This window comes from Lissotriton vulgaris, chromosome 6, assembly GCF_964263255.1.
Source record: "Lissotriton vulgaris chromosome 6, aLisVul1.2, whole genome shotgun sequence".
Taxonomy (NCBI): Eukaryota; Metazoa; Chordata; class Amphibia; order Caudata; family Salamandridae; genus Lissotriton; species Lissotriton vulgaris.
In genome coordinates, this window is record NC_141694.1 from 1,175,321,401 (window position 1) to 1,175,347,192 (window position 25,792).

Sequence of the window (25,792 nt, forward strand, 5' to 3'; positions counted from 1 at the left end):
TTACTTTTCCAACTCCAGTGAGTGCAACAGTAGGGAAAGCGTTGGATAGCGTAGGGGAAAATTACTATTCCAACTACAGTGCAATAGTAGGGCGAGTAAATAATTCTTATTTAAATATAAATATTATAAATAATAACACCAATTACAAATTAATTAAAATATTTTAAAATTGTGTAAAATATATTAAACCATCAATTTAAAATACAAATAAAAATTATTTAATAATAAATATTACCTACTCATAGTAATGATTTACCTATTAAAAATAAAATATTTAACAATTTAAAAGTATTTTTAAAAATTAACTCAATACATTGACAATTAACTCTCAATAAATACCAAAAAATTAAATTACATATTTAATTAATTATAATACAATTACTTCCCACCCTATTCCCCTATAAACCCACAACCCGCTACATAAAAAAAATTAATAACATTAACATATTTATCAATTAATCAATTAAAATTAATTACCAATTATATTTTAATTAATTGCCAATTTTCAATTAATTAACAAATAATTCTAAATAAATACTAATAACTAAAATAACATTTTTAATTTATTATAATTAAATTACTTCCCGCCCTATTCCCCTATAAACCCACAACCCGCTACAGAAAATAAATTACAAAAAATAAAATATTAATCAATTAATCAATTAAACTTAATCAGCAAATATATTTTAATTAATTACCAATTAATAATTATTTAACAATTAATTCTAACTAAATACCAATAAATAAAATAACATATTTAATTAATTATAATTAAATTACTTCCCACCCTATTCCCCTATAAACCCACAACCCGCTACAGAGTTATATTACACAAAAATTAAACATTAATATTAACTTACCTTAAATTCGATATTTTTGTTGTCTATATTCTGTCTAGTCGATATTATGTCCATTCTATATTTTTGATTCGATTTTATTGCTATTCTAGTCGATATTAATTTTTTCTAGTCGATCTTTTTGTAGTCTATATTATGTCTAGTCGATATTATGTCTATTCTATATTTTTGACTCGATATTATGTCTAGTCAAAATTAAAAACTCGATATTTTGACTAGTTATCATTTGGAAATCTACAACAACCTTTCATGCTGTTCATGAACAGTTTAGTTTGGTTCCTGAGTGCTATTAATTTTCGACCAGTCTATGACTTTAGGAGGAAATTTCCCCTTCAGAAAATGTATTACTGATTTGTATTGCTCCATCACTACAGGTGATGGGGCACCTGTTCCCTTTTCTTTCAGTAGATCTGCTTTTGGCCATTATACAGAAATTTTACACTCAGGCCACAAATCTGCTGGAACCAAAATGCCAAATAATGTATCCAGAAATTGTCACAACACCTTTGAAATTTTAATAAATCTTTCCACCTGATCATCCCACTGTACCGGCTTGTCTCTCAGCTCTCAGAATTAGTTTTTTAAATGCAGTGAAATCACCTTTATTCCATGGAACATGTACCTAAGTACCCCCAAGTACTTCTCTCAATGGATATTCTGCCGCATCTCCCACGTCATCCTGTCTTGCTTCTGTTTTCCTCTTTTTCTTTTCATGCTTCCTTGCTTCTCCACATCCTTCCACCTACAGATGCATTTTATAAATTTTGTAATATGAGCTTGCATCACTAAAATCCTCAAATTCTCAATAGCTTGGTCATCCAATTCAACTCGATCATTTTTATTCAAATTCACATTATTTGTAAGATCCACATCATATTTCTTTGCTATCCCGGCTAAATAACTGTGTGTATTAGCTCCTCTGCAGGTAGTTTCTTTATAGAAAAGGATAAGTTTAGGTCTTTCCTGTTGATCTAAATGATCAAAATCCAAACATCCACTAATTAATTTCTCTAAATCAATTTTTTATTTTGGAATGTATAAACGTTTATCCTTTTTAATTTCTGCACCCTTTGGTGCTTCTGCTCTTCTTTCTCTGGTCAGTGCCTCAATCCAAGCTGGTAATCCACCATTTCTACTTCCAGGTAACTCGCTAGACCCTAAAGGGGTCATAAAAACCCCTTTGTTGAGGTCTCCACACCACTAGCTGTGTATTCTGTGTAGTTGGTACTTTGACAGCTGGGGTTGACTTAACCTGTAGGCTTCATTCGATTGGGGGTAGTGCAGTAGGGATTACTTGTGGCATATCTAGATAAGTGTCAAATGAAACAACAGTTATTGTTGCCTCTTTGCTGATGAAGCAATTTGTAGAACCTGGGTCGCTCAATTGAAAGTAGTTCTAATTGTACAGGCACAATTAGCACAGTCTGATTCGCACTAATGCTTATCTCTCCTGGATCAGTATAGGTCACATGAGTTGGTCGGGATAACAGTATTTCATCCAGTATCTCATCTCCTAAATCAGTATCTGATTCTTCCCCTTCTTGCTTAACTGCATCTGTGTCCTTCTCCTTAACTTCTTCATAAGAATCGGATACAGTCAAGTTCCCTCGATAATTCCCTTTCTCCATCTACACTATTCTTCATCCCATTGGGCATTTGCATAATTCTTCATTGCTCTACCTGCTCTCCTGTGATATGTTTCCTTTTCGTTCTCTCTTGGAATCAATTCCCAAATTTGTAAAGCTTTATATTGCATGAGTCGAGGTGGTGGCTACATCTCATACAATTTTCCCTTCAAATGGTCTAAAATTCTGAAGTAAAAGTTCTCTACCTCTATTTCACTATTTCAACCACGAACACAAATTTAATCCATGCTCGATAATTCATTATGTAAGCTGGGGTACTCTCAGGAGGCATCTCCTTGCCTTTCCAAACAGGTATGGCAACATCTCCCTTCACAAATTTCTTACAATCATTTAAACATAAAATTTTTGTAATTCAATTGACCAAATTGATATTTGTGAAACCATATGTTTTGATTTTCTTCCGTATTTGTCAAATTTCAATAACCAATCTAATAACAGTTTTAAATTTCAGTAGCCCTTTATCCAATCCATGATCCAAACTTACAATGTCAGCCCAACTTGAAACACCAACTGCACAATACCAGCACAAAACACACCAACCAGCCAATCCCAGGGCGAACAGTATAACGTCAACCTCTCACCGTTTGCAGCCTCAACTCTCCTTCACAATTTTCTCAGTTATTTTGAGCAACAATTTTTGATCAATCATGTGTGCGTAGTTCATTATTAACAGAAAGTATTTATACTACATTCCATTAGCAAGATTTCACAATCTCAAGTGACTTCAAAAGCAAAACTTTACACTAATTAATGCAGCTGCACCCTAGTGCACAATAAGGTTTCCACCAGCATAAACAAAGTTAATCATTCGCCAACACTTGTCCCTACTGTTACTGGTGGAAGTGACGGTACCTCACACTCCACATCTACTGATCTCTTTGAAAAACAAGATTAATATCCCACAACCTTTTGACTTCGTGGAGCCTTAAATCAACTTCTTCACAACACAACTATTTAATACTAGTCCTGTAAATATTGATTCATCCAATTATAGCACACCCACTCTACTCCCACAATCACAACAATATTCTCCCTATTGATACTCACAACTCCAAACCACAATCGCCAAGACTGTAACTGCTCGTCACGCCATCTGGATTTGTGCTTTGGAAACTGGAAGTGGGACTATTAAAATATAGTTTGAGTAATACTTTGAAGATCTATTCTGGGTGTTTAACCATCAATGTACCACGAGAAACTGCTGGAGCCCAAAGGTACTCTCCAAGAGGGTTCAGACCTTTTACATACACCCACTTACAAATGTCACCACGGAGAACCCTAAAGGCTCCGGAGAGGTCAATGGACCTTTTCCACCATTTGGAGAATTAAAGCTTCCTTGAACAAAGTCATTAAAACATCGTGGAAATTTAGAATTTTCAATCAGTCAATGATAAGAGATTGGAATACTTTTATACCCATTATTCATCATGAGGATAGAAATTCTAATTGTCTTTGTACAGTTTAATAATGTACAGAAATTAAAGACAGAGTTAGAAATCAGCTTCAGAGATGCATTCTGTAAAGAAACCCAGGAAACTAGCCAAAGAGACCTATTCTAAACAAGAACCCATGAAGATTTCCATTGGAAAAGAGCGGAAAGTGAGGAATAAACCTGTCTTGAAGAGCAGTACTGGGAAACTCAGCCAAGTTTCGTACAATTGCAATATCAACTGTATTTAGAGTAGCTATCTGTGCAGTAGCATTAATCATAAATTATAGAGGCAAATCACCTCAAGAATATCTACAGGACTCAAATCTCCATAAAAAAGAGTCTTGGGCAGAAGAGAAATCCAGCAGCAGGACCACCAGTCGGGTAAATGAAATGTAGAGGTGTGTCTAACTAGCTAGTTAGTTTTCTCACACAAGTATCAATTTCTGAAGGAGTCTTCACTCGATGTCCAATCAGAACAGTCAGCAAGGTGGTGTTGTCGGTCATCCTATGCATCTTCTTCCGATTTCCACAGTCTGCACTCTTGTCATCTGGATTGATACACTTTTCTAGCGTAAATGTTACTTGAGGAAAGCTTCCCATGAGATCTCTTTTCTAAGCTAAAAGATGCATTATAAGTAAGGCTCCCTGTTTTCTGTTTTTACAGATTTTTACAGATAAATACAGTCAGGAAAACATGTATTTTCCTGTCTGTATTTATTTCTAAATGTGGATAAAAATGGAAATTGGATTCGTTTTTAAGTGAATCGAAATGTTGTTAATCATGACTGCCATGCTAAAAGCTGTGTAGATTAGCAGGCAAGGGGATTACAAAATATATAGGGATTTTAGGAAGGAGCATTAAACAGCAATAGATTTGAAGATCCTTGATACTAAAATTACATTTTTTTTATAAGTGCACATTTTACCATCTGAGTGTGTATATGTCAGGCGTTTAGGCACGAGTGTATATTAACTGGTTAAATAAATGCAGAAATATACACATTTCAGCTTCTTTTTTTCCCAAAACATGAAATAAATATGGATAAATACAGGTAAAATTTGAAAAAAATAAATATGGATAAATACAGACGAATACTACAAAAATATAAATACCATAAAACCGGGAGCCCTAATTATAGATGTATTGCCTGGCCACAGTCTTGTCAGTAATGTGAAAGCCTATATCAAGTTATTCGGAAGCAACATTTATAAAATCTTTTTCACCATTTATTCTTTACAGTTTTAAAAAGTCTATAATATTTTATTCAGATGATCTAACATGGGGCGGCATATTTACAAGCCCCTTGCACTGCCGGTGCATCACATTGCGTGATGCACCGTGGCGCAGCCGGCTAAGTGATATTTACAAGAACAGGTAAAGTCACCCTGCGTGACTTAACCTGTGCTTGTAAATATCCCCCCTGTTCACGCAACACTGCATGTTAGGGTTCTGACATGGGTGTTGCTGTGGGTGTTCCCACGCACCACTCATGTCCACTTATGCATTTCCAGACTTATGAGAAATTGTAAATCTGGAAATGCGTCAGAATGCTACGCCACACTAGGGGTGGCCTAGCGAGGTTTTCTCCTGTTTTTTGCCTCGTTCAATGCGTGCTGCATTCTACAGCACACATTGAAAGAGGAAATCACCTCAATTGATTGTTTTTGTGCAGGAAGGTGCCCCTTCCTGCACAAAAACAATCTCCCCACAACGCAGGCATACTTGCACTATGGTGCAAGGGTGCCTGCACCGGCGCATGGCAGCAGTTTTTGCGCCAGGACAGGGGGAAGCACAGAGATGCGACATATTGTTGTAAATATGTCACATCCCTATGCTTCGAAACTAGCGCCGTGCAGCAAAATGACTTGCGGCACTGCACTGCGTTAGTTTCTTGTAGACCTGCCCCGGGCGAGGTACTAAATGAACATGATATGAGAGTCAGCACGTTTCTAAAGACGATATCAAATGTTCAGTAGTGGCAAAGAATTCTTTACTATGTGCAAAGGCTGGAAAGAAAGTTTTGGGAATAGTTACCGCAGAGGTCAAAGTATAGTTGCTTGGTGCAATATTTTGAAAAAACACGCATTTATAAACAAAGGGCCTCATTTATGAGGCCTTGCGTCAGTTTTGCGCTGCTGATGCGTCATTTTTTGTGACACATTGGCGGCGTAAAACATGCGCCTTGTTGCGCCATATTTAAAAAGTGACGCATCTAGGTAGATGCGTCACTTTTTAAACCCCTGCGCCACATTATACCTGCGTCAGGTATAATGTATGCAGAGGGGGCGTTCCCCCGCAAAAAGCCTCGTAATAGTGACACAGTGAAATCTATGAGATTTCACTGCGTCACTTTTAGGACGCTGTTGCGTCAAAATCTTGCGCCTGCCTCACAGCAGGCGTAAGACTGACGCAAGCCCTTTCACATGGGGCTTTCCCCATGTGAAAGGACTCATTGCTGGAGTTGCGTCACTTTTGTGACACACTTTAGCAATGCGTCACTTTTGCGCTTACAGATACGTCAGAAATACTGACGTATCTGTAACTCCTTACGACATGATGCGTCATACATTAAATATGACGCATCATTGGTGTCACAAGGAGGGCGCAGTGAAAAGTGACGCATCGCTGTTTTCACGCAGCGATGCGTCACTTTTCATAAATGAGGCCCAAAGCGTTTCTAATGACATCTGTAACATCTACCCTAATTATAATGCAATATAATGTATATACTCATTAATATTCTAGCAAAGTGATTAAATTTTTATGTGTCCGTTATTTTCTAAAACGAGCATTTTGATAGTATTTAAACGTGTTCTAAAATAAATTTCTAACATAGTAAGTACATCGATGTTCTAAATGTATGGACATTTTTCACAACTTCTTGAGGCCCCAAATGGTTATTTGTCATACACAAATGGAGGACGTATTTCATATATGTCCTAGACTCCAATGGAGCTCGAAATGGGCAAACCCAGAGACAAGCTTTTAAGGCTAATGATGCAGGATTGCCTGTCCCAGGATAAGCAGTATCCCTTAGATTTTTTACATCAAACAAACTTTGAGTTTATTGGACTTCCTGGAACTGTTCACTAGTACTGAGCTAATTAAGGCTGCCTCAAGGGATATGGCTTTTTTAATCATTTCGAGAACATCACAGGAAAATGTAAAAGCCAATGCGAAAGCCCATCGTGTGCTCATGACCTCTGCAAAACTCCAGCACTCCAGCACATAAAATCTATGTTGGCGGTTACTTAGAAGTAGATTCTAAGAAACAGCCAACATAGATTTTATGTTGGCGGTTGGCTGGTGTCAGACCCGCAGAACTCCCCAAGCTGCCCGTTAAGTAATAAACACAAAGCACACTGCACTTTATACTCGTCCGTAAATTTGATACTGCGCCGAGAAAGCGTTATTAATGAAATTTGTAACATCTACCTTAATTATAATGCAATATAATGTATATACTCATTAATATTCTAGCAAAGTGCCATTACATTTTTATGTGTATGTTATTTTCTAAAACGAGCATTTTGATAGTATTTAAACGTGTTCTAAAATTAATTTCTAACATAGTAAGTAAGTCGATTTTCTAAATGTATGGACATTTTTCCCAACTTCTTGCGGCCCCACATGGTTATTTGTCCTACACAAATGGAGGACATACTTCATATATGTCCCATACTCCAATGGTGCTCGCTAGTTCTGAGCTAATTAAGGCTGCCTCAAAGGTTAAGATGGTGCTAATCATTTTGAGAACATGAGAACATCACAGGAAAATGTAAAAGCCAATGCGCAAGCCCACCTGTGCTCATGACCTCTGCAACTCTAGCACTCCAGCACATAAAATCTATGTTGGCGGTTACTTAGAAGTGGATTCTAAGAAACACCCAACATAGATTTTATGTTGGCGGTTGGCTGGTGTCAGACCCGCAGAACTCCCCAAGCTGCCCGTTAAATAATAAACACAAAGCACTCTGCACTTTATACTCGTCTGTAAATTTGATACTGCACAGAGAAAGCGTTATTTATTACCAGTATCTCCTTCTTCTAATACGAATCTGTGCAGACCGGCATTGTTTTAATTACAAGTCCTTACGTCTGAGGCTACTTGCATCGCTGTAATAAACTTTATGTGGAGTGCAAATAAAACAGGAAAGAGTAGAATTGATGTCTTGTAATGACTACCTGTCGCTTTAGCATATTATGTTTTGCAAATTCCGTTTGTGGTTTTATTGATTGCTATTTTATAAAATGATGAGTTGTACCACTAAACATATGTCTATGTGACTCTTTTATAGTCAAATTAAACCGAATAAAGATCTTAGAGAAGAAGATGAAGTGTCCATAAGCCCAAACAAGGTAAAAGGGCTTTTTCATGCTTTCTCAGTTTTCTGTGAGTATCCTGTGTGCATTAGAGACAAATTGGAAGGTGGCACTGTTCTGTCAAAACTGCGGTTGGATAGGACCTAGGCCTACTTGACCTTCAAAAATGTACAATCAGTGCATAGACTGCAAAATAATTCATGTTTCTTGCCTCTGACCTGTTTTCTTTTTTTTTTTGCAGTTTCATATACTGCAAACTCGCCCCGAAGGTATCAGTGCGTTTCATAACAGACAGACACATTTCTTTTATTCTTAGGCAAAGGGAGATTTAGGGGCATATTATCAAGGACGGCGTTAAAATTATCGCCGGTTTAGCGGCAGAAAACTGCTGCTAAAGCAGCGAAATTGGGCTTGATAATATGCCCTTGAGAATTCCAATAGAAGTCCATGTTCTGGTGTGAACATGGGCTTCTATTGGAATTCTCCAGGGCATATTATCAAGCCCATTATTGTCGCTTTAGCAGCAGTTTTCTGCAGCTAAACCAGCGATAATTTTAATGCTGTCCTTGATAATATGCCCCTAAATCTCCCTTTGCCTAAGAATAAAAGAAATGTGTCTGTCTGTTATGAAGTGCACTGATACCTTCGGGGCGATACAGCTAGAGCCCTATTACCAAGGGCACTTTAAAGCCTGGGCCGAGCCGACTTTGCATGTCTGCGATAAACATCGCTAATGACATGCAAAGTGGGCGTTCCCACGTCCAACCAAATGTAAAATGTGGTTGAAGGTGGGAACACCCTAATACCAAGGCAGGCGTTGGGAGACAAAAACCTGCGATAAACTTATTTATCACAGGTCTCCCAACGCCTGCTCCGACCAGGCGTTACGCATTGTTAACATGGGGGTGTGGGTCATTAAGCTGAATCCAACCCCCCATATTATCAAGGCCCACATTAGCGAATGAAAACAATGTTTGTTTTCATGCGCTAATGTGCCATATCGCCGACTATCGCCGGATTTCTAATTGCCTGCCTGATGCGCACTGATAATTGCGCGCTAATTAGGCGAAGAAATCCGGCGATAGCCGGCGATACGGAGATGTGCGTTGTGCGTTTTGCAACGCACACCTCGGTAATATGCCCCACTATCCTGGTTAATTTCTTTTACAATGAATCTTAAGATCCAAACTCCACTAGTTTGATCTGCATAAATGATAACTTCCTGCAGTTCCTAAATTAGTAGGTCCAACAATAAAAGAATAAAACAGAAGACCTGGAAATTGCAAGCCACCCTTTTCTTATTTTCTATTCATCTTTATTTAAGACAACCACATACCATTAGAACCCCAGATAAAGCTCACTAGTTTGTCCTGGATTTTCGCCACTTATAAAGCTCTAGGGTATAGTTTTAAACAAAAAGGTAATTTTGAGAAGAATAGTCATTTGAACCAAGTTGATTCTTCCATAGATTGTAAAGGAAAGGTTCAGCTACTTTTGTAATAGTGGTTCGATTTCTCTGGCGATTTGATCCAAATTTCAAGATGTGATTTTGCTAATTTCTTGAGTTATTAAAATTCAGAAGATACTTCATTTTATTTAAATTAGTCTGTAAAGATGCCTCAGGGTGAATCCTCCATTCCATAACCTCTGTTTTAATTTCATTTGGTTAAGATAACCCACAAAATTCCGGTGCTAGTTCTCAATTAGTGTTTCCACACTTTTTGGATCTGCTGTATATATAATGATATCATCTGTAGAGAATGCACCTTTCCTTTTGCAATCCTAGTATTTGAAAGGAGAAATAGTTGTCGCTTTTCCTAATCTCTGAGTGAAAGTCTGTGCATACAGATTAAAGAGCAGGGGTGAAAATATCAAGGGGCTTTACTTATTAGAAACTTGTTAGACAAAGACCTATTTACTAAGTTCTCGCAGTAGGTGACCTTATAAACATTTTGAATCATCCTAAAGACCTTAGAGGGGATATCAAATTTGAATAAGCATTCTCAGAGAAAGGCCTAGTTGACCTGGCAAAAGTGATTGCTGCATCCAGAGTTATGACTGGTAATGGAGTTTCATACACAACTGCCAGATCAATGGTGGCAATTAGCAGATCAGTTCAATCGTGCAGATACCTGCCCTTTATAAAACCTTTCTGATTCTTGTCAGAAACCCTTTCAGAGGGCTAAGGGGCACGCAGGGGCATCTAGGCCCAATCATGGGGGCGGAGGCATTTTACTCTTGTTGTCCCAGGGCCCGATTTACTATGAATTCTGAACAACTAGGCCACTTACCCCTTCTGCACTTGACTCTCAGGGTTAGCATGGTCCGAGCAGTCCAAGGCTCCCTCGAGGGGGCGACAGTTACAGTGAAGTAGACATGAGTTCACAACTCAAATTGTGCACAGCAGCAGCACTACATCATTGTCCAGCCAAACACTCACTATTCTAAAAAAAGAGAAGTATTTTATTTCTATTACTAATAACATCTAGGAAAAAACGACATGCACACACAACTTCACAGCCCCTTGAGATCAGGGCTCTAGTGTCTTGTTAGGTGGTCCCCCCAGGTCCCACTCCTTCTTCACTCCTAGCGATAGTGGTTATTCCCCATCCACTATAGGCAACATCCAGGGTATGCCCCACTAATAATCTGAGTCTGAAGAGTCCACTTTGACTCTAATTTAAAGTCAATAATGTTCCAGCACTGCACTGCTAACCAGCACCAAGTTTCCCCATGGCTGACAGGCCTGAAATCAGTCCTATTCGCAATGGTGGGCATGAAACATCTAGAGTTCCTGAGCGTGCCCTGTCTGTGGGCACTTGGAGTGGCAGCAGCTGAGTTTAGGTGAGCTCACCTATGCATTAAATAAAATGACCTGAAAATGACCTGCCCACAGTGAGAGGACCTCATCCTTTCATAGACTGATTGGGGTAGTGGGAAGTGGACCCCTACGTTTTCTATTTTCCATGAGGCACTGTGCGCACGATGCCAGAGGTATAAAGCGAGCACGCTTTGCCTATCAGATGATTATCTTCGACCTTGAGTACCCTAGTAGCTCCGTGCAAGAATTGAGTTAAGTGCTCAAAGAACAGATTGGATTTCTTTTGAACCTTAACATTAGGACTACACACTATCTATCCTGTTTGTCCTGAAGAAGACCCACGTTTGATTCTTACTTGTAGCACAGATTCATACGGGTTGAAACATCGACGCAGAATTAAGAGCATCACATTCCACTTTGACTATTACAAATCGATCAGAATTAATTTCTAGGTCATTGAGAGAATATATATGTTTTTACTCTGTACTTGATAGTTTATGTCATCTATGTATGTATCCAATGCATTTGTTTAGATTTATGTACATTATACACTTTACTTCACCTTGTCTCACTTATTTGCACCATAAATGTGTGTAGGACCTGTTTTTTCAGACAACAAAAACACCTTTGCTTAAAATAAGGTATTGAATGACACAATTAGTTTGCGCCTTTTTCTATGAATATGTGTTTGGACAGTTTTGAGTAAACATTTAAGGTTATACCAACGGCGAAAGGAATAAACAAAACTTACAAATCATTTAGCTTTTAAAAGTGTGCTGTGGCAGAACAACTGTTTGTTTCTTGCAATTGCCCCCAGGTTCGGCACTATACCGGGTATCTCCATTGATTAATATTGTATTTCAAAATGAGCGGTAGGCGAGACCTCTGCTGGTCAGCCTCAAATGTCTTTGGTTGTTGTTCCTACTGGGGCGTTTGTGCGCACTCCCCTGTGGAAAACCGATCAGAGCCTCCTGGCTGATAGTAACCAGTTGTAGCCCTGTGTTCTCAATCGGCTGTGATGGTCTTTTGCGACCTGTCTACAAGGGCTCAACTGTTTTCCTTCCATTTGGAGGGCGTCTGGGAGAGCCCCTCAAGTTGCAGACTAACAGTGTTTGTAGGTGCCTCCAATTGGATTGCATTCCTTGATCCGATACTTCTCTTAATGTTCCTGTGAGTCCCATGGGACCAGTTGTTTCACTACCGATTGTGGTGGGAGGAGCAACTTGTCCAGTTACTGCACTTACCAAGAGGTCCATAGGGGGTACTACACTGGAAATTAGGGGCAGAGATTTTGACTTGATGAGTGCGGCAAAAAATAGGAAATCTTTAAGTGAAATCGTATCCTCCTGGACATTGGAGGTTATATGTATGTATGTATGGAATTTATAGAGCACCAGAATCACCCCTATAGGGGTATCTCCACACTACCAGAAAGAGAGTGTACAGGACAAGCACAAATCAGTCCCGAAATAGTTCAGTCTTCAGGAGTTTCCTGAATCAAAGAAGACTGGGGCATTTGATCAGGACCTCTGGCAGAGTGTTCCAATACTTCGAGGCAAGGTATGCAACAGTTCTGCCACCTGTTCCTAATTTCCTGTAGCGGGGGCCACAAGTAGCCCTTTACCTTCAGATCCAAGCAGTCTGCTCAAACAGTAAACTTTAAACTTGTCCACCAGATAGCTAGGACTCATACCATAAAGTGCTTTATGGGCAAGGCAGCAAAGTTTGAATTTAATTTTCTGGTGGATATGAAGCCAATCAAGCCATTTCAGTAATGGCCCAGAGGAGGTTGGAGGCAGCTTTTTGAGAGCCAGGCGTGCTGCAACCATCTGGACTATCTGCAGTCTACTCAGAAGAGATTTGTTTGCTGATGCTAACAGAGCATTGCAGTAATCAAGACAACCAATGCCTGAATCAAAGTTCTTCGGACAGATAGGGGCAGAAACTGGAACACTCTGCGCAAAAGACACAGGGTGTGGTAGCTGGTCCCTGGTGTTTTCAAGACTTCATCCCTCATAGACAATGAGACATCCAGATGGACCACTAGATTTTTTGCCAAAGATAAGGAGGTTGGGGCGGGGCCTAAACCACCGACCACCAACTAGGGGACCAGGTTTGAGCTGAGCCAATCAGCAGGATTTCGGTCTTGGCCACATTCAATTGGAAAAACAATTCAGTCATTCAAGCTGATATGGCTAGCATGCCCTTGGCAAAATGATGTTTAAAAAACTCTATATCCTTATCAAAGGATAAGAGTAGTTGCGTATCATCAGCATAAGAGTAAGGAGTAAATCCGTACTCCCTAATAATTTTGGCAAGGGGGGGCCACCTAGACATTAAACAAGGTGGGACTCAAACAAGAGCCCTGGGGCACCCCCTTAGTAAGCTTCAAAGTTTGAGAACGAAAGGGACCTAGATTGATCGTCCGGGTGCTCTGATCTAGAAAGCTAGTAAGCCAGTTAAGTGCCTGTCCCTGAAAACCAGACGCTCCAATTTAATTAATCAATTTCTGATGAGACACAGGATCGAAGGTTGCTGTCAGATCCAATAAAACAAGCAGCACTGCCTTATTGTTATCCAAAGCCATTTTTATATAATCTGTGAAACCAATGAGGTTAGTTTCTGTAGAATGGTTGAGCCTAAACCCAGACTGGGAAGGGTCAAGGGTACCTAGAGATTCAAGATAGCCCATCAGCTGAGTGTTGACATATCCTTCCACAATTTTGTTCATTAGCGGCAGAAGCAAATTGGGGCGATAGTTGGCAATCACTTCGGCGGGTAACTGAACTTTCTTCTTAATTGGTAGAACTTGAGTGGCCTTCCAATCAAGAGGGAGTACCTCTTCAAGCAGAGACATGTTAAGCATGTCACAGATGGAGGGGGCCAGGAGAGGAGCTAGTAGGGCAAATACATGAGCTGGCATAACATCTAGAGGGGATCCAGATCTCGCTGCTCTTAGCATGGATTCAGTCTGAGATGTCTGAATCGCATTAAAATGCTGAAGGCCTTCATCATAACTTCTTAGAGTTGAGTGTCATGAATTTTAAAGAGCCAAGGAATTGGGCTCCTGATGAAAATAATTGTAGATTAAGTTTGTTTTTTCATCGAAATAATTAGCTATACTGTCACATAGTCCCTGGGAGGGGATAATCTGCTGGGAACAGGCAATAGAATTGGCGGAGGTTTTGAGAATTTTAAGAGTTTCTTAGTTGAATTACCTGCCTGATTGAGCTTTAATATAACATTGGTATAGGTTGTTTGTGCATAATTGAGCATCTTTCTAGTAAGCGCTGTTTCTTGGTTTACTTCTTTAACCTTATTTTTGCCCTCCTTGATGGAATAGAAAATGATTGAGAAATGAGGACTGATGTATTAATGGAGTCCGCATGTGGTCCCCTTGCTTCGGAAGGCTCTTTTGTGTAATATTGGGATGCCCTCCTCTTGCTGCTCCCTGGCTATCTCTCGAGTTAGGGACTAGCAGATTGCAAGTTCCCTGTTCAAAAATGTGCAGAGATAACATTGTGAGTTTATGACAGTTTGTGATGTATCGGTGCTAGGGAAGATTGGATTATGGGCCTCGGGAGAGGGAGGGCTTAATGTATTGGCCTGTAGCTCTGTTCTCCATGCATTTGCCTTCATTCTACCAACTAATGCTCCTAGTATCTCTGGCAAGGAGCTTAGCTTGTTAATGAATGAGGAGAATGAGCATGGTTGTTCCTTCTCGATGGCTTTTACTTGGGAATCCAGGCATTTTAGCTTACCCCAACTTCTACTAGGGGATGGCCAATGACTGCTTCAGGTCCCTTTGTAGTTCCATTTTGTTTAACTGCCAGAGAAGGGCCCTAGCTATAGTGTCCTTTTAGGCTCTTATTGTGACCAATGCTTGTGTGTTAGGTGTGGGCAGTATGCCAGGGGCTGACCCGTCAACCTTTTCTCCTGTTCTTCACCCCACTAACAGAGTTTGCTCAAGGGTTTCATTTATTTGCACTTTTATCTTGGAAAGGAATCGATCTGACAGGTGCGTTATGGTATGTTAATATAGCTTATTGAGCGCACAAATGTAAGCCCAAAAAAGATCATGCATTAATTCTGAAGTAGCAATGTCTTAAGACTCTTTCTAAAGGAGGCTAGTGAACTTGCCGACCTGATATGCATAGGAAGTGTATTCCTTAGTTTTTCCGTGCCATAGCCAATGCTTCGTACCCCCCAGCTAGAGGTGTGAATCCTTGGAACCATCATGAGTTTGGTACCAGTAGAGCAAAGCTGTCTACCTGGAAGATACCAGGAAAAGATGTTTCTTAGGAATACAGATCCTGTATTCAAGGCCTTAAAAGCTAGGCATAGCGTCTTAAACTTCATACGACTTGCTAAAGGAAGCCAGTGCAGTCTTCTGATTTTAGTTGAAACTGATTCGTACTTGGGCAGGTTTTGGAGGAGTCTTGCGGCTGCATTTTGCACCATGTGCAGTTTTTTTAGCTGTTGTTTCTTCATGTTCAAGTACAATCCATTGCAGTAATCTAATTTTGATAGTACCAGAACAGTCACCACTGTCTTCCTAGAATCTATTGGGATATAAGAAAGGACCTTCCTCAATTTCTTGAGAAAGTAAAACGTGGTAGAAACGGAAGCATTGGTTTGCTGGGAAAACGTACATTTCTTGTCAATCCAAATACCAAGATGTTATTGCTTTTTCTACTGGTTTTGTCAATTCTCACATCTCTGTAGGCCACCAAATGCCATCCCATCTGGGTTGGAGGTTGTCAAAGATCACTATTTCGTTTTTCTCCAAATTAAATTTGAAGACACTGCTTGCCCATCCAGCTGTTAATTTCCCGGATATCGTTTTGAAATAGCAATATAGGGGAGGCTTACTCTTTATACGCAGCTACCACAATCTGAGTGTCATCGGCATATGATGTTAAGCTAAAGCCAAAATGCTGGATAAGCGAAGCCAGCTCTGACACATGGATATTAAAAAGGGATAGGTTAAATGATGTGACCTGTGGGACCCCACATGGCAGAAAATAGGGTACTGAATTAAAGGGATCCAGGGTCCCTGTTTGTCTTCTTTCTGTTAAAAAAATGAAAACAAGTACAGGGCCAGACCCTTTACCCCTAACTTTTCCAGGCGTGATCGCAGCAGGTGATGATTAACAGTGTCAAACGCCACCAACAGATCCAAAAGGTTTAGGGCAGCGGCGCCACCACTGTCCATCACAGTCCTGATCTCTTCAGTAGCCTTTATCAAGGCCGTCTCCGTACTATGTTCTGGACGAAATCCGAATTGAGAGGAGTCAAGTAGGTAATTTTCTTGTACAAAATTGAGCCAATTGTTTATTTATGATTTTCTCTACAATCTTAGCAAGAAAGGGCAGCTTGTCGATAGGTCGGTAATTACAAGGATCTGATGCATCCAGGCTTGGTTTTTTTCAATGGAAGGATTGATGCATCCTTCCAAAAGACGGAAAAAATTCCTGTGCAAAACATGGTATTAAAAATTTCTGTGAGAATAGGGCCGACCTCATATATAGTGCTGCGGGAAGTGGCACATGAGGAGCTCACCCAGGCAGCAATCGGCACCTAGGGGGATGCTTCTGTGGACCTTGGGCTCCACCTCTCTCATGGAACCTAGCCCACAATACCCGCTGTTCCCCACCTACATAAGCAGCAGGGGATAAAGATTTCCAATGCTAGATTTAGTGGGCTACCTGTTCCAGTAACACTTAGGTCCTTCTTGTTTTAATGTTGTACCCCTTGTCCCTTGTGGCTTCAGCAGGGGCTTTCCTCTCCCCCTTCAAAATCAGTTCTTGTCACGCAAAAAACAGGCAGTTAAACTGCTTTTCATGATAATGACTCCATGTCTCTCAAGTGCTCAGTTTGCTTTGCAGCTGTGCTAGCATTGCCTAAGCAGCCCCGGAAGTCGAGCCCTTGTGCAGACTTACTGTCCTGTGTAGGAACTGAGCTACTCTAGGCTAGCTTACCAGCTGCATGTCACATTGGGGATCCCTCTCCTCGTGGGCAGACATGCAGGGCAGAAGTGAGTCAGAAGGTAAAAGTAAAGTATGTTAGGTGCAGTACGGTTGCTTTCGAGATGTCCACATCATAGAGACCGCTAATCTATTTTCCCAGATAGACGGGGGCATAGCTCAGTCTCTGCAGGACTCTTAGTCTGCCACACGACCCCCCCAACAGGCCGGTTAGTAGTTTTGTTTCATACAGTCACCTTAACTGGGCACATGCCCTTTTCAGAGAACATGTGTTCATAGATGTTTATCTATGTTTGGTAGAATTAACATTTATCTGAGTTACTTAGGAGATGGGCGTCTTGCAGTCCCTGACATACCTTTTCAGGGCTTTGTCATGCTCTTCATATTCTGCTCTGAAGATGAAACTGTCATCAGGTCAATTGAAAGCTCTGTCCAGTCTCTTCTGCCCAGCCTCAATAGAGTTTTGAACTCTCGAATCCTGTGTCTGTTCCCTCCCACAGGCCACTGAGTGACTTTCTAGTGTCCACAAGGGTGACTACTTCCTTCATGCGACCTGAAAGCTCTATCAAATTAAACACTGTCATGCTAAATGTTAATATTTTCAATAGTATAGTCTAATATCTCAGTCTCAAGAGCTGCTGCACTCAAAAACGGGCACAATACTTGCCTTATTGCTAAAACTGCCCTCCAACCTTCTAATCTTTATCTCAGGAAACTTGATTTTCTGCGTTCAACACTGGCACAAGACTTGAAATGCAATGCCCCATTCCCAGCATCATTCGGTAATATTTTAAATTTTTCCCAGAAACAGTTCACAAATTGTACGAATGGGGGGCATTTACGGTTCATTTATGACTTTTACTTGTTTTTTTATAAACGCCTTCAAGACAAACTGCAGTACGAGAACACGCGTTTATCTCTCTGCCCCTCAAATCTCAGATGAGCTTCAATTCCCTTACTGAACTAGACAACACAGGTCTCTTATTTATTATAGATAAAACTGTCAGCATGTCCTTCTGTCCTAACAAAAACATCCAAAGGTACAGAGATGGTGAAAGCAGCTTACGTCATTTAACCAAAGTGACATTTAGAGGGCACATAAGGTAGAGAATGTTCATCATATTTGTATTGGCAAGATTTTAAGGCAGGAAGCACACATTGTTTACTCTCCCTTGTCAGGTCCAATCCATCTTCAAATTCAATTATTTTACTCTAAAACGATGACTGTCCAAGGATTACTACTTGCTAAGAGATGTGACTCCTTCATAGGTAAATTTAAAAAATCCACAGGCAATATTTAAAGGATTGTATAGTATAATAACTGCATTGGCAACTCCAGCTAGTGGGCCTAAAAGGAATTTAAAAAACCTCCAGAAATAGTTAAATTGTAAATTAGCTCTCACTGGAAAGTAATTAAATTATGATTTCATGGTCAAGACTGAGAACTATTTTATCAACACAAGACAAGTGTATTAGAACGTATTTAAAATTTAAATTGTATGAGGATTAGTAATCAAGGTTGAACCAGCAACTGATATACTGAAAGCAGAAAGGAATATGCATTTTGAAAAAATATCGCAATCTACAAGCGTTTTCTACATTTTGCAAAATATCTATGCAAAGGTATGATCTCCAATTAGTTTCCTACCAAGGAATAAGTAATCCCATAGCATCTAAGAGGTTCTTAGTACATGAATAGGATTTGTCCTGGGGGGACCTATGTGAGCAAAGTTAGCCTTCTTCAATTCTTCAATTTCCATGCGACTTGGGATTCACATAAAGGTTTTCAGATGTTTGGGTGAAAAGTTAATGCATTTAAAAAGACAATACGTCCCAGCACTAAGAGAAATGTTATAGAGGAATATTTGCGAGTGTGTTATTCATCCTGGCAGAGATCGCCATTTTAGACTCAGCTTTAATAATAATAATGATACTTGGATTTGTAGAGCACGCTTATCACCCATGAGGGTATCCAGGGTTGTCCATAGGCACGGGGAGATTAAGTGATTTCCTCAGAATCACAGGAAGTTGAGGAGACCCCGAGACTCGGATGTGGATCCCCAGTGCCACAGTTAGCAGCTCTTGTCATTATGGCACACCCTCTCCCCTCTTTAATGATTCCCTACCTTTATATATTTTCTGTAGAGTGAACATTCCGCTGGTGACTGCTTCCGCCCGCCACCCCGGTTGACTGTCCCTTTTATAATATTTACTTTCTTAATCTATCATAAATATGTGAACACGGCTATCAAGTGTATTTTCCTCAGTTTTTTGTTGTATCAGAGCGGAGAAAAGGACATCTGCAAGTGAAAAGGAAGTAGACCATTCTTATTTGGAGGAGGCCAATGACATGGAACTGAAGCATAGTGTGGCACTATGACCTTTCCCTAAGGCAATGGGGGTGTCTCCTTTTGTCCTGCCCAAGCCTGTCACTCTTTCTCCTGTGTGATAACTCCTTGGCAGAGGCTTTTTGTTGTTATGGGGTGTCCTGCAAACTTCCTGCTTTTCAATTGCCACCGCTCAGGTCGACTCACCCCCTCCTATTGTAAGGTGGCAGCAGTTATGGTGCTAGTATATGGAGTGACCTGACAACAGTAGAATCTTCCACGTGCTGTAAGGAACTGACCACACATATATGTGGCAGTTAAACTATAGCCTTATAGCCCGTCGTAGCGGGCTATACCAGCTATTAAAGGGCCGCTGAATCGTTAAAGGCCCGAGCCGAAGGCGAGGGACATTAACGAAACAGCGGGACTTTAATAGCCGTTATAGCCGTGCTACGAAGGGCTATAAGGCTATTAGAACATTCTGCCACTAGAGGGCAGAATGTTCTAAAAGATTAAACAAAGGGTTCTCGAAGCTCGAGGGGATATAAATCCCCTTGAACTTCGAGAAGCCTTTGTAGAACATTGGAATGTTGCTCTGCGGGCCTTTACCGGCCCGTAGAAGCAGGGAGCCCTTCATTGTCTGCAATGGAGCTCCCAACATTCCAATGTTCTAATTATGTTTCACGCAATGCAGGAAGGTAAGTTGCAGGCTGCTTTGCATGAAGGAAAGAGAGCTGAACTGTGCCAGATTGACAAAGATATGGAGCTATTCAGCTCTCTCTCAGTGCTGGTGCATTTGTGGTTGCCTAGCGCCAAGGTATATTACTCTTTGTATAGTGGGTTTGCGTGGCTTGGTAAATACTGAAATATATTTGGTCTCCGAGCTGCATCAAAAAAGTGGTGCAACATCAACACATAATGTTAGTACATCGGGTCCCTGATTTGTTTAAGCTACTGGAAGGAGAACATAAAGGACAAAAGGTAAGGAACAACCACTGCACTAAACAAAGGACTGCACTGCATTTAATTATTGCACTGTAAATAGATAAGTTATTCCATAGCAGCGATCATTATTTAAGACGTAGGTGTGCCAGAGAAGCTTGCAAGGTATATTTCCATTAGTTTAAAAAGCATAAAGTGATGCATATACCATCGAGGCTGAAATGAGTGTCTGTGTAAACACTTAGGGGCGGATTCCGATCAGGAAAAAAAACGCTGTACGATTCGTATTTGTAGCAGAATCCGTACGAATGGAAAAGAACCGTACGACCTGCGTAGTACGATTCATTACCGTCGATTACCGTCCGAAAATCATCGCACCGTATGAATCAAAGTCGGTGACCCGTACGAATTAGATTCGGAAATCCTTCTGTACGATTACTAAACATGCCGTACAACAACACTAGTACGATCCGGTGTGGAAAGCCTGCACGCGATTCATACGGGCCAAAGTAGTCACGCATGAAGACTGATTCGTACGGAAACATACCAACTGTGTACCCCTCGATGAAGCGAACGCGACCCCCCCAACGGCCCGTACAAGTCACCCGCACGCACGCACACCACACGCACCCCCCTCAAGCGAACGCGACCCCCAACACCTCCAACGGCCCGTACAAGTCACCCGCACGCACGCACACCACAAGTGCACCCCCCTCAAGCGAACGCGACCCCAAATGGCCTGTACACGTCACCCGCACACACACCCCCCTCAAGCGAACGCGACCCCCAACACACCCAACGGCCCATACAAGTCACCCGCACGCACACCAAACGCACACCCCCCTCAAGTGAACGCGACCCCCAACATCCCCAACGGCCCGTACAAGTCACCCGCACGTACGCACACCCCCCCTCAAGCGAACACAACCCCCAACACCCACAACGGCCCGTACAAGTCACCCGCATGCACGCACACCACACGCACACCCCTCTCATGCGAGCGTGTCCCCCAACGGCCCGTAAAAGTCACCCGCACGCACGCACACCCCCCCTCAATCGAACACCCCCCAACGGCCCATACAAGTCACCTGCACGCACGCAAACCACACGCACACCCCCCTCAAGCGAATGCGACCCCCAACACCCCCAATGGCCCGTACAAGTCACCCGCACGCACACCACACGCACACCCCCCCTCAAGCGAACGCGACCCCCAACACCCCCAACGGCCCGTACAAGTCACCCGCACACACGCACACCACAAGTACACCCCCTTCAAGCGAACGCGACCCCCAATGGCCCATACAAGTCACCCACACGCATGCACATCCCCCCTTAAGCGAACGCGAACCCCAACACCCCCAACGGCCCATACAAGTCACCCGCATGCACACACACCACAAGCACACCCCCCCTCAAGCGAACGCGACCACCAACACCCCCAACGGCCCGTACAAGTCACCCGCATGCACGGACACCACACGTACCCCCCTCAACCGAACGCGACCCCCAACGGCCCATACAAGTCACCCGCACTCACACACAATCCCCTCCAAGCGACCGCGACCCCCAACACCCCCAATGGCCCGTACAAGTCACCCACACGCACGCACACTACACGCACACCCCCCTCAAGCGAACGCAACCCCCAACACCCCCAACGGCCCGTGCAAGTCACCCGCATGCACGCACACCACACGCACACCCCCCTCATGCGAGCGTGACCCCCAACGGCCCGTAAAAGTCACCCGCACGCACGCACACCCCCCCTCAATCGAACACCCCCCCAACGGCCCATACAAGTCACCTGCACGCACGCAAACCACACGCACAACCCCCTCAAGCGAATGCGACCCCCAACACCCCCAATGGCCCGTACAAGTCACCCGCACGCACACCACACGCACACCCCCCTCAAGCGAACGCGACCCCCAACACCCCCAACGGCCCGTACAAGTCACCCGCACACACGCACACCACAAGTACACCCCTTCAAGCGAACGCGACCCCCAATGGCCCATACAAGTCACCCACACGCATGCACATCCCCCCTTAAGCGAACGCGAACCCCAACACCCCCAATGGCCCATACAAGTCACCCGCATGCACACACACCACACGCACACCCCCCCTCAAGCGAACGCGACCACCAACACCCCCAACGGCCCGTACAAGTCACCCGCATGCACGGACACCACATGTACCCCCCTCAACCGAACGCGACCCCCAACGGCCCATACAAGTCACCCGCACTCACACACAATCCCCTCCAAGCGACCGCGACCCCCAACACCCCCAATGGCCCGTACAAGTCACCCACACGCACGCACACTACACGCACACCCCCCTGAAGCGAACGCAACCCCCAACACCCCCAACGGCCCGTGCAAGTCACCTGCATGCATGCAAACCACACGTACAACCCCCCTCAAGCGAACGCGACCCCCAACGGCCCGTACAAGTCACCCGCATGCACGCACATCACACGTGCGCCCCCCTCAAGCGAACGTGACCCCCAACGGCCTGTACAAGTCACCCGCATGCACGCACACCACACGTACACCCCCCCTCAAGCGAACACGACCCCCAACGGCCCGTACAAGTCACCCGCAGGCACGCACAACCCCCCTCAAGCAAACGCAACCCCCAACACCCCCAACGGCTCGTACAAGTCACCTGCATGCACGCACACCACACGCACACGCCCCCTCAAGCGAACGCAACCCCCAACACCCCCAACGGCTCGTACAAGTCACCGGCACGCACGCACACCACAGGTACACCCCCCTCAAGCAAACGTGACACCCAACAGCCTGTACAAGTCACCCACATGCACGCACACCCCCCCTCAAGCGAACGCGACCCCCAACACCTACAATGGCCCGTACAAGTCACCCGCACGCAGGCACACCACACGCACACCCCCCCTCAGGCGAACCCCAACACCCCCAACGGCCCGTACAAGTCACCCCCATGCATGCACACCACACGTACACCCCCCCTCAAGCGAACGCGACCCCAACTGCCCATACAAGTCACCCGCATGCACGCACACCACACGTACACCCCCCCAAGAAAACGTGACCCCCAACGGCCCGTACAAGTCACCCGCATGCACACCACACGTACACCCCCTCAAGCGAATGCGACCCCCAACGGCCCGTACAAGTCATCCGCACGCACGCACACCACATGCACACCCCCCTCAAGCGAACACGACCCCCCCAACACCCCTAACAGCCCGTACAAGTCACCCACATGCAGGCACACCACACATACACTTCCCCCTCAAGCAAACGTGACCCCCAACGGCCCGTACAAGTCACCCACACGCACGCACACCACACGCACACACAACGAAAACCCCAACACCAACACATGGACAATTCAAACTAGTCGCACAACCACACTAAACATGTCTCCTGTGTACACATCATTGACAAACAGAGGGCACAAGCCACACACCCCCATATAACACACACCCCACCAATTCAAACTAAGCCACACCCACAAATGGACCAATAAAAGTGGACACACATACAACCCAACATCCCTTGCAACATACCTACTTGTAAAAAGAGGAGCCTGCCAGCACATCACCAACTGCACCCATTAATCTTCACACATACAACCTATTACATATACACCCACATCACCCCCTTCACAATCAGACACACACACCCTCTTACATACACACCATCACCCTCTCAATCACAGACACCACACACCATGACCACACAAAAGAATCCAAAGTTCACCAACCCGAAAAAATGAGATCCTTGTAGATGAAGTCATCCGAGTCGAGCCCCAGCTGTTTGGCGCATTGGTCAGACAGACCAGCATTGCTGACAAAACTCGCATGTGGGAGAGGATCGTTGACAAGGTCAATGCTGTTACACCCATCAGGCGCACCAAGGCAGAATGCCAGTCCAGGTGGTATGATCTGCGGAGGATGGTCAAGAAGAAGATGGACCAGGACAATGCCAATGCACACCACACTGGAGGTGGTGGTCCCCGCAGACCTCCAGTATACCATCCCTGGGAGGAGAAAGTCATGACCCTGCTGCCACCGGTGGGAGTACACGGAATAGAAGGAGTCATTGAGCCTGGTGAGTATACAACAAACACATGTAATATGGTGGAACTCATCACAGTGCACAGCAGTATGGGGGTGGGTGGCCATGAGTCACAGCTCTGCAAGACTGTATGGGGTAGTGTAATGGCTGGATTTTCTGTTTAGATGGGATCAGCCCCCAGGGGCCCCTGTGACCCAGCCAAAACGTACTCACCTTCCCTCCTCAGATCGTATTCACAATGAGTAGATATACAGATAAATATACAGGTCGCACCTAAGGATGGGGAATGACAATATATGTATGTACGGATTTTCTACAATATCTTATTCACATCAGTTGGTCTCGCGGCCACCCCGACCCAGACCGTTCTACCCTAGGGCAGATCTGACACACAATCCGGTGTGTCTACACATGGGCCTGCAGAACCCAATGCTCCCTTTTCCAAACTGTTCGCAATCCGGCGAAACTAAGCGCCAGTATCCTCCCTGGCGTTCTCACTTATTCAAGCCACAATCCAGTGGGTATCTACGTTGGTCTCCCCCCCAACGCTCTCACTAACGCCGCATATCAACGACGACCACATTCCTATGAACAATTATTGGGATGATATCTCAGCGATCTACTCGGGACAAAACTACAATAATAACTTTGAATATAGTTCCAGATTGTATAGTGTACTCCCTGCTCTTGGCATCAAAGGTCCACTCTCTCCCTCTTTATTCAATCACCATTTACCTGATCGGGATTTCTCATCCGTTCACCTAAACAGCTTTCGACTAGGAATGCGGTTTACCAAGATTGAACATAAGCACCAGGTACACAATAATTCTATATGAATTAGGGTATTTATTAACAATAGACATAAATCACATTACTATGCAGCATAACTTTTGCAAGAAAAAGGTAAAGATTAGAGTGCACATCCTAGTTAAGTTAGACAGATATCACCTTGTTAGTGGGAAGTCTGGACTCGGCAGTCATCTAGGTTCCCTTCTCGTCTCTGTATCCTGGCTCGCCTTGCAGTCACCCTCAGCCGTCACAAGTACACGTCTGCACCGCTAGGCTCAACCTCGTCTGCTTCCCCTCAGGACACCGGAACCTTGCTGATTATTAGCTACCGTCTCTCTCTCTCTCTGTATCAGTGCGCTCCGCGCTACTTCTCGTTTAGTCTTTCTCAGAGAGTTTCGGTCTTAAATCTTTCTCCGACTTCAAAGATGGCGACTTGTCCACCATGAAAATGAATAATGGCAGAGATGCTAACGGCTAGATGCCGCCTACGGACTAACTGACAAACTGACTAACACCTTCGCTAATATCAAAGCCCGTTCCTTCATGGAAATTCACGGCCAGTAACCTGCCGCCCACCAAATTCTTGTACCT

General features: G+C 43.4%; 1 protein-coding gene across 1 annotated transcript in view; it reads left to right on the forward strand.

Annotated features, from left to right (window-relative positions):
* Nucleotides 1-4,012: 4,012 nt before the first annotated feature.
* The window catches only part of LOC147708604 (uncharacterized), a 36,073-nt gene continuing 14,293 nt past the window's right edge, over nt 4,013-25,792 (forward strand). The window contains exons 1-3 of the mRNA XM_086925753.1: nt 4,013-4,155; nt 8,235-8,295; nt 8,501-8,528. Of these exons, the coding sequence (XP_086781879.1) occupies nt 4,013-4,155; nt 8,235-8,295; nt 8,501-8,528 (232 nt within the window). The remainder of the gene's footprint in view (nt 4,156-8,234; nt 8,296-8,500; nt 8,529-25,792) is intronic.